General features: G+C 45.4%; 2 protein-coding genes across 3 annotated transcripts in view; both read right to left on the bottom strand.

Annotated features, from left to right (window-relative positions):
- The window catches only part of ABCC2 (ATP binding cassette subfamily C member 2), a 50,217-nt gene extending 39,069 nt beyond the window's left edge, over positions 1-11,148 (bottom strand). Inside the window, exons 1-7 of one of the 2 annotated variants that reach the window (XM_060241883.1) lie at positions 11,033-11,148; positions 4,757-4,930; positions 3,863-4,003; positions 3,258-3,392; positions 2,767-2,889; positions 2,355-2,410; positions 1,755-1,986 (exon numbers count right to left, since the gene is read on the bottom strand). In XM_060241883.1, coding sequence (XP_060097866.1) covers positions 1,755-1,986; positions 2,355-2,410; positions 2,767-2,889; positions 3,258-3,392; positions 3,863-4,003; positions 4,757-4,813 — 744 coding nt within the window. In that variant the 5' untranslated portion in view covers positions 4,814-4,930; positions 11,033-11,148. Of the gene's footprint in view, positions 1-1,754; positions 1,987-2,354; positions 2,411-2,766; positions 2,890-3,257; positions 3,393-3,862; positions 4,004-4,756; positions 4,931-8,848; positions 9,035-11,032 lie in introns of those variants that run through there. The other variant, XM_060241882.1, reaches the window with a different exon arrangement.
- Positions 11,130-13,118, bottom strand: part of CUTC (cutC copper transporter) — a 14,717-nt gene continuing 12,728 nt past the window's right edge. The window contains exons 8-9 of the mRNA XM_060241891.1: positions 11,887-11,992; positions 11,130-11,546 (exon numbers count right to left, since the gene is read on the bottom strand). Of these exons, the coding sequence (XP_060097874.1) occupies positions 11,435-11,546; positions 11,887-11,992 (218 nt within the window). The 3' untranslated portion in view covers positions 11,130-11,434. The remainder of the gene's footprint in view (positions 11,547-11,886; positions 11,993-13,118) is intronic.

Raw genomic sequence — 13,118 nt, 5'->3', positions numbered from 1 at the left:
CAGCGGTCAGAAAGGAACTGGCGGGATCCTCGCTCTGGTGCCGGCGAGCATGTGCATTGGGACGCCTGCGCATGCCCGTTGGTGCCGAGTGCGAAAAAATCCCGTGCTTTTAAAGTTCCAATTTGGGGATCGGCACAGGCGCTCTATCCCATGAGTGTGAAGCACAGAGACCACGAAGAAGTTCCTTGCCCTTCAGTTCAGAATCTGCCCCTAATGGCTGCCTTGGAATAAAGCAGACTCAGTTTTCAGGTTGGATCAGTCACAACAGCCCTGTAGCCAGAATTTGAAGAATTGGGGGAGCCTGATTTTTTTCAGGAGGCACATAGTGGCCCCAACCTCCATGGCCTTCTCTCCTACCATTGCTGAGGAGGAAAGCTGCCAGCTCACTGCCATACAGCCTCCCTCAGCTGCCCCAAGGTGATTCCTTTCCACCCCTCTTCTAGCAGCTCTGGTGGGGAGCTACTCAGAGGTTTAGATACTTGCCGCACGGTCTCCTGCCCATTCCTGTAGCATGATCCAGTAAGGCAAGCCCGGCGAGACAAGGGGGGGCGGGTGGAAGGTGCCCCAAGTCGCAACTGACTTTTGAAGCTACAAGACCTCCAATTCGGATTTCTTCCTGTTGGAGGGCAAGCCGAGGCTGCCCAAGCGCAGCTCCCACCCTTGCTCAGGTGGCCAGCGAGACCAGGCCAGAAAATCCCTGCAGGCAAACATCACCTCTCCACTGACCCCCAGCCCAGGACTGCAGCCGGGACCTCCACTTGTGTGTGCCAGCCTACCCTACTCTGCCCTGTCTGCAATGGAGCCATCCGCCCCCTACCCCCGCCGGCCCACTTGAGGGCCAGAACAGCCTCTTCTTGCAGGCACCCTCTAGCCCAGGGGTCCTCAACCTACGGCCCGCGGGCCAGATGCGGCCCGCTGAGGACGTTTATGCGGCCCGCCGGGTTATGGCAAAATCAGACCGGAAGTGATGTTTGACCTAAACTCGCGTTAGCAATGCACACTTCCGGCACTGGGCTGAGGCGGTGGAGACAGAGTGTGAGGTGATACCGAGGTGAGGTGAGTTCCCAGGCTGGGGTGTGTGGTGTGGGGAAGGGAGAGAGATGCAGAAGACGGAGAACTGACGGCCCACGGCCTTGTACAGTAACGGCAGTCTGGCCCTCCAACAGTCTGAGGGACAGTGAACTGGCCCCCTATTTAAAAAGGTTGAGGACCCCTGCTCTAGCCCAACGTCAGCCCAATGTGGAGCTTAACTTTCAGTCCTGGGCGCTGAAAGTGTCCCGTTGTTTCTGATTGCTGAGGGGTCAGAGATTTCTTCCAGCCCCTAAGCAAGCAGAAGCAACAGGGAGCTTAAGTTTCAGTCTTGGGCTCCGAAAGTGCCCTGTTGTTTCTGCTTGCTGAGGGGTCAGAAAGTTCTTCCGGCCCCTAAGCAAGCAGAAGCAACTGTGTATGATCACGTCCCCTCAGCAAGCAGAAGCAACTGTGTATGATGATGGCAGAATGGAGAAGGATGCAGCCGAGCCACTGGAGGCTGGTTAGGGGTCCCAAGCCAGGGGGTAGTGCCCCCACAGGCCCCCTCGTAGTTACAGACCTGAGTCACAGAGAGCCAGCTGTCCTGCTGAGCCCCATACATATGGGTAAACTGAAGCACTACAGGGAAAGGATCCCATGTGTAAGATTTCCATCATTTCCTTCTTCACCCCAACCCGAGTGTCTGAAAGTGAAATGAAGGGCTTTCCATTTTCAGCACGACCTACCAGAACCAGGGCATCCTGACTCTGGGCCTTGCTTAAGCCATTCCTCTGGTCAGTGATTGGCGGCTGATGTCTCCTCTTGCGGTGTCGGATTTCCAGTTCCCGCCGAGCCTTTTTAATGCCAGTTTGCATGTTCTTCTCAAATGTGCCCAAAACTAGACTTGTCTTGTCTGTATCTTTCATGTCCCATAGGTCATCCATCTCCAGTGGCTTCTTATAGCCTTTCAGCAACATCCTATAAGATACAGCAAGACCTTTCAGCCACTCAAACCTAGACAACCATGCTAGCTTTTTGCCTTGTTCCAGCAAGGAGTGAGCACAGAACAGAGTCAAGAGGGCTACTGAGACACAGCAGGAACAGAGTAAAGGATAAAAACAAGAGCTTGGCAAGAAGATTCACCCAGCTGCCATACACTTACAGCCAAACCACAACATGACTTTCTTTGTCACTCAGAGCCTTCAGACCCAGAGTCTTTTGCTATCTCAGTACTTGGCTCTCTTCTCTCCACACAGAATCAGTTTCCCACCACTTCAGTTCCAAGCCAGAGACTGCTGTTCTCCCACACTGTGATATATTTACTGTTTCCATCCGGATCTGCTTACCTGTTGTACCAGTGGAAAGTGATGAAGCTCAGGAAGGAGGCTGTGATTTCTGGATTCTGGAAAACAAGAAAAGCAGAACTCTATGGTGAAAATTTCAGGAGACACTCATGGTGAGGGTCATGACCTTTACCTTTCAAAACAAAATCTTGATGCTATGAAAGGCTTTGTTCGGAGACCACTCCCACTTCATAGTGCATTCTGAGAGTCAGGCATGGCCACTGCAATAAAAAGCTTTCCAAGGAATGGTAATAGATACCAGGTTTCCACATCCTATCCAGCCCCTTCTGAGAGCCTCCTCAAGCTGGAAAGACATGGAAATACTATGCAGAATAACTCTGACTATTCCCATCTCAAATGTAACCCACCCCCTCTTGCTTCCACAAGAATGGAAGGTGAGCCCAAGGACTCGCACCTTCTTTGCAGCTTCCTTCATTTCAGGGGCAATGTCAGAAATTGCAGAGATGATCACCAAGAAGAGCTGCATCCCATAGGAGAGAATGAAGAGGCAGAAACGTGGTATATCAGAGATGGAGCCCTGCAAGAGAGGAAAGTCCCTGGAAGTTACAAGTGTGAGCTCAAAGAGTGAGCTGGGCCTGCAATGGGTGCAGAGCCCACATCTGCCCAGGCAGCAGAAGCCCGGCACTGGGATTCTCTAACAGCCTACTGCTTCTTTTTGGCACAAACATTTCTTCCCACTCTTCCCTGCCTGCCCTAAGAGTTTTCTGAACAAGAGAGAGGGTGAAGAACAGCTTCTGGATTTGCTTAAGTGATTGTGCCAAGAAGTGCCGAAGTGTAGGCCTTGCAGGAACTGCTGCCAGAAGACCCGTTGCGGAGGCCACCTCACCCATGGCAAATGGATTCCATTCTGGGCAGCATAGCCTCTCCCATGCCTCTTCTACTGACCTGAACTGCTTGCCGGATCAGAGTCTGCAGCTGAAACATGCCGCAGAGCACTGAAAGAATGAGGAAGAAGAAGAGAGTCCATGAGTCTCTGCGTGTGGCAAAGCGACGGCTATCATGGATCAACAAAACAAGGACCTGCAGAAAGACAGAGAAAACATGGAGACCTGGGTTGGATTAATGGTTAGGAAACAGAATGAGGTATTCCACATACTCACTGTACCAAGAGACTGGATTTTAAGGTCTCTGCTCACTGAACATGCTCGTCTTAAAAGGGCTTGGACCACAACTAAAATGCCTAACACAGCAATGCTCAATCTAGATAAAACTTGGACCAGAAGCTCTTCATGGCAAACTGATCATAATATTCTTAACATTGAAATTAAAAAAAAATAATCTTAGCTGCCATCATTCAATCAAGAGCAAAATCTACTTCCACCTTCTGGCTTAGGTCACCTACTCAGCTGCCATGCCCAGTGAGAACAGATCAGGGCTGAAGCTGAAAAGAGAGAGCTGGTGTCAGGGTGGGGGGCACCAAGAAACTCACAACCTTTTCAACTCCCACTCAAGGAGCAAAGTTTGACTGTCATGCAGCCAGTGGTTCTTACCCAAGTGATGACATAGAGTGCAGGATTTGTGTACTGGACTGCAGGATTTCGACTGGCAGGGGTTGATTGTTGCCCTAAGTCTTCAGCAATGGTGAAGATCAGCTCAGTTAATGCCGACAATAAGAGTAGTGTAGTCAGTGCCTGAATAAAGTAAAAACAGAGAACGTTTGTTACCAGCAGGGTCCAGAAGACCAAGGCTCCAAGGAGCCTCCAATCAACTGCAGTGCCTACAGGAAAAGATCGCAACCATCTGCAAAGTAACAGTGGCGGTACCAATGGCTTCTCCAAGCACCATGATATACTCTCCATCAGTTATATATTATTATACCAGTTATATATATATTATTATTATTATATTCCCTACCTTCCATCAGCAGGGCCTGTAAAATGGAGCTGTTCCACCAGGCCTTTTGCTGAGGCAGCGAATGTCCAATGACATCAGCCTCCCCTGTATCAGCCATCAACAGTACTCATATAGCAACTGTTGCCATGAGTGGCAGACTGGATCCATCACCCATTCTAGCATGGGGTCAGCATATTTTAGTGTGTAATCAATTGCTGAACAGACAGTAGGAAACCCAAATTATTGTGTGAATTACTTAATGCTTTTACTAATTTAATGTTTTACTTCTTAATGACTATTCAATGTTTTAAACTGCTGCTGCATTGTGACATGATGTGAGTCACCCTGAGCACACTTGCAGGGTAGGGCAGGATGTAAGATCAATCAACCAACCAACCAATCAATCAGTTCCCTCTCTTGAAGGACCCCTTCAAACCCATTACACCTTGCTTCCTTTTTCACCCCACCATCACCAATTAAACAGACTCACTGTGTGTCTTTGGAACTGAGCACCCTCTGCCCACCCTATTACAAACCCTCTTCTCTCCCACCTGCTTAGTGAAGTAAATGCAAGTAACTGATGATTTCTTTGTCTTGGATCTGCACATGCGGAGAAGCTGCCATGGACCAAAGAGCCAGACAAAGCCCAGAGGGACCCAGACGAGAACAGTCTGCTCAAAGCAGAGTGGCAGGTCAGCATCATTACGATCCAGGAAAGAGGAGTTCTGAAGGTATTAAAGAGAGACAACTGAGGTTCCCATCATAAGCCCAGCTCTATTGCAATCCTTCACCTGCCCAAATATTGGCCAGTATGCCATACATATCCATATCACCCACCGCTATTCCTTCTCCTCCACATTATCTATCTATATGTTATGTTTTAATCCCGCCCTTTCACCAAGGATATTAAGGTGTTATGCACGTACTGGGGTTCTGGTCTGATAACAAACCATGGTCTTATCCACAGTGGTCACAACTCCAGTTCCACAGCTTTGTCATGGGTCTGCCATAATATGCCATATCATCTTCCAAGAACTAACCTCATCTGCACAACACATCTCAACACAACCCCAGTACAGCTGACATTCGATCTTTGTTACAGGGCGTTTTTTGTGCTGCGTGATCAGTTGGTCCATATCCACCTTTATTCACATCTGTAATGCACCATATCCACTTCCCTCTCTCTGAAGCAAGATTTTCCCTCCATTTCTCTGTCCCTTCATTGACTGAGCCACACAGGTAATGTGTTTTCTTCACCTCTGAAGAAACTTTGGCTGTCCCACCCTGTCAGTAAGACACGGTAGACTACAGTGTTGAGGCTTTCAGATGAGGTAACTAGCAATCTATTTTATTTATTTATTTAATTCTATTTTTAGCCCGCCCTTCCCATATAACAGGCTCCCGTAGAACATATTTCAGTGAGATGGTCACTAGATACAATTAACAAAGCCCTTAGAATACCCTTAGGTACCATAATTTGAAAAATGGGCAGTCTATTAAGGCTCAAGGATTAAGTCGTGGCTATGTAGCTGAATGCATGCTTTCCATCCAAAAGGTCCCAGATTCAATCCTAGCATCTTCAGTTAAAGTATCTGGGGAAGCAGGTACTGGGAAACCTCTTTCTTTGCCCAAAACTCTGGAGAGCTGCTAAAAGTACTGAACCAGGGGGACCAGCAGCCTGACTCAATATAACGCAGCTCCATTTAGAGAAAGACACTGTCTGTCACCCATGTCTTCACAAGTGATGGTTTCTGTTAACTAACTTGGATACTTGCTCAGAAAGTGTGTGACTGCAATAAAAAAGGCCAGCATTATGCTTATTATTAGGAAGGAAATTGAAAACAAAATAGTCAGTATCATAATGCCCCTGTGTGGCCTCATTTGGAGTACTGTATTCAATTCTGGTCATCACACCTAAAAAAAGATATCATAGGTGCAGAAAAGTGCAACTAGAATGATTAAAGGGTTGGAACACTTTCCCTATGAAGAAAGGTTAGGGGACAACAGTGGGAGGGTTTCTAGTGTCCTGGCCCCACTAGAGGACCTCCTGATGGCACCTGGGTTTTTTTGGCCACTGTGTGACACAGTGTTGGACTGGATGGGACATTGGCCTGATCCAACATTGCTTCTCTTATGTTCTTATACTGCATTCAAGCCCCATGAACTCTGTTAAAAATCGAATTTGGTTTAACTGTATGTAGATGTGTATATTACACAGGAAGTCTGGACGCACTGGAAAAATTCACTCATCAGGAAATATGGTTCCTCTAAAGAGAGCTTGTCTAGTGGAATCCAGCAAGGTAGATCCTACTCCATCCTACCTCTCCACTGAACCAAGGTTAGAGAGAGAGTTCTGAAAGAACTGGGAGTGGCCCAAGGTCACCCAGCAAGCTTCATGAGGAGAAGTGGGGAATCAAACCCAGATTAGAGTCCACCACTCTTAAGCACTACACCACACTGGCTAATCACTATATAAATGACTAATTTTGTCTCTTGTTAAACAAGCTATAATGTATATGATGACAACTCACTACTGAAGAGATCAGTGTTTTCAATATTATAAAGTTTAACTTAATATTCAAATTTGTTGCTAGTTCTATTGTGACTATCTGCCCAAATAGCACACTTTTTTGTTTTCTATTTCCAGATTTTATTTTCCCTACTTCAGATGGCAACCCTCCCTCAAGGTATTAAGACATGCTAAGGCATCACAGAGTACAAAAGTTTTCAGCTGATTCACTCTCTTAAGTATTTAGTCTATTTTAAACTCTACATTATGCATGTGATGCTATTAAAGCAGCAAAATAAATTTAAGTTCAATACAAAAGAATTGTATCCAGGAGCTGGACTCTTATATCAGAAAGTAGATCTGAACCACTCACCCAGGTGAGTCAGCAACCCAGGGCACTTAAGAAACTCCAAAAGGGTGGTTGCATTTGCAGCAAAATTTAAAAACTGGCAGAGTGTCCAGGCATGGAATTTTGAAGAACATCTTGAGAGACTTTAGTTATGTTAGAGAGACTCCTTATATCTACTAGCTAAACTACACATTCTGATATACAATGTGGTACCTCTTGCCAATCTGAGGATGTAGAACTTTAGGATAATGCTGCTCCAAGATATTTGGGAAAATATCAAAAGGGAAAATATCAAAAGGGAGATCAGGCTAGAAACTATTCCCAGACATATTTATGTTCCATGGGCAAAAATTAGCCCTGTTCACAAGTTACAGTGAATGCACATACAATCTGTGTATAGTATACACCTGAGTCTTCTTTACATGTGCTGAGTAAGTTCAATGTATGTACAGCCAAATATGTGATTGAAACCACACATTCATCAAGATACTGGTCTCCGATGCCATTTGTAAAGTGAACACAAGTTGGTTTCTTACAAACAGCATGTATGTGCCATAATGTGTGAAACAGGCTAGTATTTTATATGGAGGGAACAATAAAACACATTATTCCTCTCTTCCCACTGCATGCTGAAGCAGAGCCAGTTTGGTATAGTGGTAAAGAGCGCAGACTTTAATCTGGGAGAACAGGGTTTGATTCCCCACTCCTCCACATGCAATTGCTGGAGTGACTCTGGGTCAGTCACTGTTCTTGAAAGAGCTGCTCTTTCAAAGCTCTCTCAGCCCCACCTACCTCTCTCCCCTGTCTATTGTGGGGAGAGAAAGGGAAAAAGATTGTAAGCCGCTCTGAGACTCTGAGTGAAAGACAGGATAAAAATCCAATCTCTTCTCTTCTTCTAATATTGTCCTGTAAGAACTATACCTTATGGTATTTCTAGTATGCAAGTCAGCCTTTTCTAACCCCATCATCTCCTCCTCCATGAGAATTATAAATCTTAAGAATAAAAGAAGAGCTCCACTGGATCAGACCACAGGTCCTACTAGTCCGGCATCCTGTTTCACATAGTGGGCAACCAGTGGCCTTGGAGGGGCAATAAACAGGGCACAGAGGCCAAGACCTTTCCCTGACGTTGCTTCCTAGCATTGAGTTTCAGAGGTTTACTTTGCTACTATTGCTAGCAGTCAGTGATCCTCCAAGAATTTACCTAGCCCCCTTTAAAAGCCATTTATTCTTGTGGCCATGATTACATCCAGTGGCAGTGAATTCCACAATAAGATTAATCATTGGCTAAAATGGAGCTTCCTTTTGTCTTTTATCTCCTCTCCTCTATTTAGATAATAGATTTAGCCAAGGCTGCCCACTCAAGTAGTCACATTTGTCTTGACAGAAGCCTAATATCTCTCCCCATTTTTGACTCTCACTCCTTCCTTGAAGACATTACATGATGAGAAAGACATACTAATGAAAGCAGGAAGAAAACTTCCTAAAAACAGAAATAACCAGGGAGGGGGCTTGTCATTTACCAAGATAGAAGAAAAAACTCCCTTCTAGAAGCACACAGAGGTGGTTTCTTTACCTTACCAGCCATACAGACCACGGGCTTGGCTTCTGTTGTGCATGCAAACTACACAGTTACATCCCTTGCTATCCCAGTCCCCAAATAGCCCTAGCCCAGGCTCTTAGCCATGCTCTCACATTTCAAGGCATGCTGCTGGGCTCAGACTTGTAGAGGTTCACTAGGTCAATCAACCCCTACCAGAAGCTGAGTGAGAAGCCACCACTTACCCAAAAAACAGAGCCACAGAATTGATCCAAGGCAGCTGCCATGGTGAGGCACTGTCTCCTCTTGCTATTGCCCAGCTGTTGAATCAGGCACAGGAAGCTGAACAGGGCAAAAGTCTCACACGCCCAACACTGGGGGGTCCAGAAACAGTATCTTGATGACAGTTCATTAATCATTAACTCCTTATGCACATTCAGCCCCTTGGAACCAATTCATGAACTCAGTTTGCCTGGATGATGCAGCTACGGAAGCCAGGAAGGAGTTCCCAGAGGTTCCAGGGGAAGGAAAATAATAGATTCCAATGGAGAGCAGCATGTTGCCCTAGGAGAAGGCAGGATGACAGTGCTTGGGATGACAGTGCCACTAATCTGAAATGTAAATAATCCTCTTTAATCCTCTAATACTTTTGTAAATTTTATGTGTTTTGAGGTGGGAGAATCCTTTTAGTGATGTGATTTAGTTACACTAAATAAAACTGATTGATGTAATAACACTCATTGATGTAGCTATTGTCTGGAAAGACAGCTCCTGTCCCAGCCAAGATGATCAACCTGGCTCCTTTCCTGCTGCAGACTGTTTACCAAACTTTTTCCCTATGCATTCTAAGATTGGAGAATCAGAGCTAGGATAGGTCAATCTCCTATTTTGTCTTTGCAAAAGGCTTCTGAAACTACACAGCTGTTGCAGTATTCCCATTTATTAATTTGTATCCACAGCAATTAATTTGTACCCATAGCACAATTCCTTTCATTTCACAGAATCCCGTCTTAGAGATTGAAGCAACACTGGAGATCTCTACATTTCAATCGGGGAAGGCAGAATTTAAAAAAAATAAACTCTCTTCAAGGTTGAACAAAATAGGGAGCACTAGGAACAACTTTCCAAGATTAAAGGCCAAATATGCTGTGAACCTCTTCTCTTATTGACCCCTCCCTTTCAGTGGTAATATTGTCCCCTACAACTGCCACTGAAATACGGTGAACAGAGTCCAGAGAGATTCTGCTGTCTCATTCCTTACACAATCAGTAAACCTGGCACTTATTATGATTTGATCCAAACAAGAGGGTCCAACGTCCATCAAACAGGCAGTTTCCATCCCTTGCAGTTAATTATTGACTAATCAATAGACAATGCTGTATTAGCTGCTCCTCCTGTACCGTGGGACAGTAGCAAACATCTCCCCTTGGAAGCCAGAGAAGGAAAATAACGTTTCCATAATGAAGAGCAAACTAATCTCCCAATCCAATTTTGCAGTGAAATCAAGTTGCACTGCCTTCAGTGCATGATTCTCTCATGAACAGGGATTATTCATTTGCTTGAACTGAATTTTGAGTCAAATTCTGCAATGACCCAAAGAAACCACATCCCAGGCCCTTAAACAATCTAACATAAACTTCCAATTTTCCAGACTTCCCTTGACTGAGTTAGATAAAAATACAATGAACTTGTTTGACCTCTTCAAAATATTATTCTTGCAGAATGGCAGCACACCTGGGGAATTACCTGCACTTCCTATGGTTCTTGCAAAGTAGGGTCAGATGCCATGAAAGGCAAATAAAAAAATGTTGCTCTGGTAGCACACATAACCACAGCTCTATAAAACCCTCCCTACTGCTTTCTATTACTTCAGAGCATCTGAGAACCATACTAACCAATTTCTGGAATCAGGCACAAGGGGTACACTGTACACTCATCCAACTGTTGCTTTCTCACACAAGTATTCTTTGTGAACATTGCACAACTCCTAAAGTAGATCTCTGGTTGCTTCCAAACTTCTGGTTGCTTCATAACTGGCAGAGACTTCCACTTCAGATGAAATGAACCAGGCAACCGGAAGCCTGGCACCTCTGACACATTCGTTACTCCTGCAGCCTGTTTGAAGAAGGAAAGGCAACCCCTGACATGCATGCCAGTCAGCAACATGCTAGATTATTTTCTCCGCAAACAGGACTTGTTCTTTGCCCAAAGGGCCATGACTGTGCCGACGGGACCGTGTGCCTAGCCCAGTACAACCCTCATCCTGGCCACCACCGCCACCCCTGATTTTTGTTTGACAGCACACCAGGATCTTCACAGGTAGATGGGGTAGGGCGGGATATAAATCGAATAAAATAAATAGATGATGACAGGGTTTTGACATTTGGGCTGAAACAGTTACCTATCTCTGGTCTAGAATAAACACTTACCAGAAGCCCTCCAAGGCTGCATACAACTGGAACACTTTCTTCTGGAGCTCTTCAAAGACTTGCCATGGCCTCTACGTGAAGAAGACCCACATTGACATAAAGCAGCTTCAGGGTTTATTTGAGGAGTGACAATCATAGGCAGTGTTTCCCAGTGGTGTGCCCCTTTAGCTAAGCCCCATCCCTCCCCAGTATATGTTCCCCACAGACAAACACCATTACAACTAAGGAAAAGACCATGTGGGGGCCAGAGCAGGAAGTGCAAGAAAAACAACCACAAGCTTCTTCATTGGGTTGACTCATGTCCTTTAAACACTGGCTTGGATGATGTTGAAATGTCTATGTCTAAGGCCTGGGAAGATCCCAAGACTTTGGGTCTTCCTATCCACACACAGCACTCTTGTTCTACAGGATGTTCTTTGCTATTGCATTCAGGGTCCTCACTTTAGCCACATCTGCCACCTTGATGGAATATTCAGATGCAGAAAGGTAGCCTCCCATGGTTACGCTGGGATTCCTGAAAGAAAACCAACAAGAGACCGTCTGGATTGCATCCAGAACAGCAAGTTAAAAGACTACCCCAAGGTCTGTTCCTTCTTGATTGGGTCAATGCACAACATCCATCAAGACATAGTCTGCTGTCAGATGGAAGAACTGTCAGATATAGCAAATGCTTCCTCATCCACAGGCACTATAGGCAGGTGTTCATGCCTAATACATAAGGGTCAGGCTCTTGCCTGTCAGTTTCTACTGCTCCCCATATTCTTACCCAGATCACTAGCCTAGGCAGTGGAACTGAAAGAAGCCCTTAAAGCATGGACTGCTCAGTAAATCAAGGAAAAATCTTGCCCAGTTACCTGAACTTCATGCCAGAGTCACTAGCTGAGCGAGCTGAGCAGTGAAACTCAGATGCACCAGAGCCTTCCAAGATTCTCTGCAGGTTTCTCTCAGTTATGCCTCCCCCTGGTGGAGAGAATGTATTGCACAGTCACAAATCTGATGCCCCATTGCTTCCAGAAAGAGCCAGATTCCCAGCAACACAAAATACAAGATCATTCCTCTGTTTTGAACCTGAGGATGATTTAGAAAATACATCAGACCCTAATATTAATGGATGCTGCTGACACAGTGGTTCAGGAATCATAGAGTTGGAAGGGACCTCTAGGGTCGTCAAGTCCAACCCTCTGCACAATGCAGGAAACTCACAAACACCTCCCCCTAAATTCACAGGATCTTCATTGCTGTCAGATGGCCATCTAGCCTCTGTTTAAAAACCTCCAAGGAAGGAGAGCCCACCACCACCCAGGAAAGCCTGTTCCACTGAGGAATCGCTATAACAGTCAGGAAGTTCTTCCTAATGTTGAGCCGGAAACTCTTTTGATTTAATTTCAAGCCATTGGTTCTGGTCCTACCTTCCGGGGGCACAGAAAACAATTCCATACCATCCTCTATATGACAGCCCTTCAAGTACTTGAAGGAGCTACATCCTCTAAATCTTGTACTTCCTTGAAACAAGGATATTTCTGCTAGAAAAGTTGGTGCACTTGGGCATTATGTAGCTAAAAGTTCGGCTGCCCTGATTAACATGAAGGAGTTCATTGTTATGGTTTTGTCTACCAAACTTACAAGTAGTCAGGGACTTGAAAAAAGAACATTAACATTCCTTACTGGTAAGGAATTCTCTCTTGCTCCCGCCTTCATAGCACGATACCCATTAGAGACTGAAGGAGGAATAGAGAGATAGCTAGAAGCTGTTCAGATAGAGGGTTTAGAACTATGAGTTTAGCTTGACTAGAAGCAGCCTTGGGCTAGGATAGGGGTCAACGGTGTTTCTAAGGGAACCTGACGTAGATTCAGTAGTTGTGCTGCCTGTTGCAGAAGCATATTCTGTTTCTCTTCTGATCTATTTCTGTATTTGTAAATAAGCAGATAACAAAGATGTACTTCACCAGTGACATGACTCATCCAAACAGCAAAAAGCAACCTTTTACCAGTAGCATGAGACTTCTCAAGTCCTGGAGAAGTGCTTAACAATATACTGGGTTGATGCTCGAGCTTTGATCTATTCTGCTTCTTGGTACATATATGT

This window comes from Heteronotia binoei, chromosome 6 (assembly GCF_032191835.1).
Source record: "Heteronotia binoei isolate CCM8104 ecotype False Entrance Well chromosome 6, APGP_CSIRO_Hbin_v1, whole genome shotgun sequence".
Lineage (NCBI taxonomy): Eukaryota > Metazoa > Chordata > Lepidosauria > Squamata > Gekkonidae > Heteronotia > Heteronotia binoei.
Note: the sequence above shows the minus strand (reverse complement) of the source record. Positions and strands in the feature narration are given on the sequence as shown.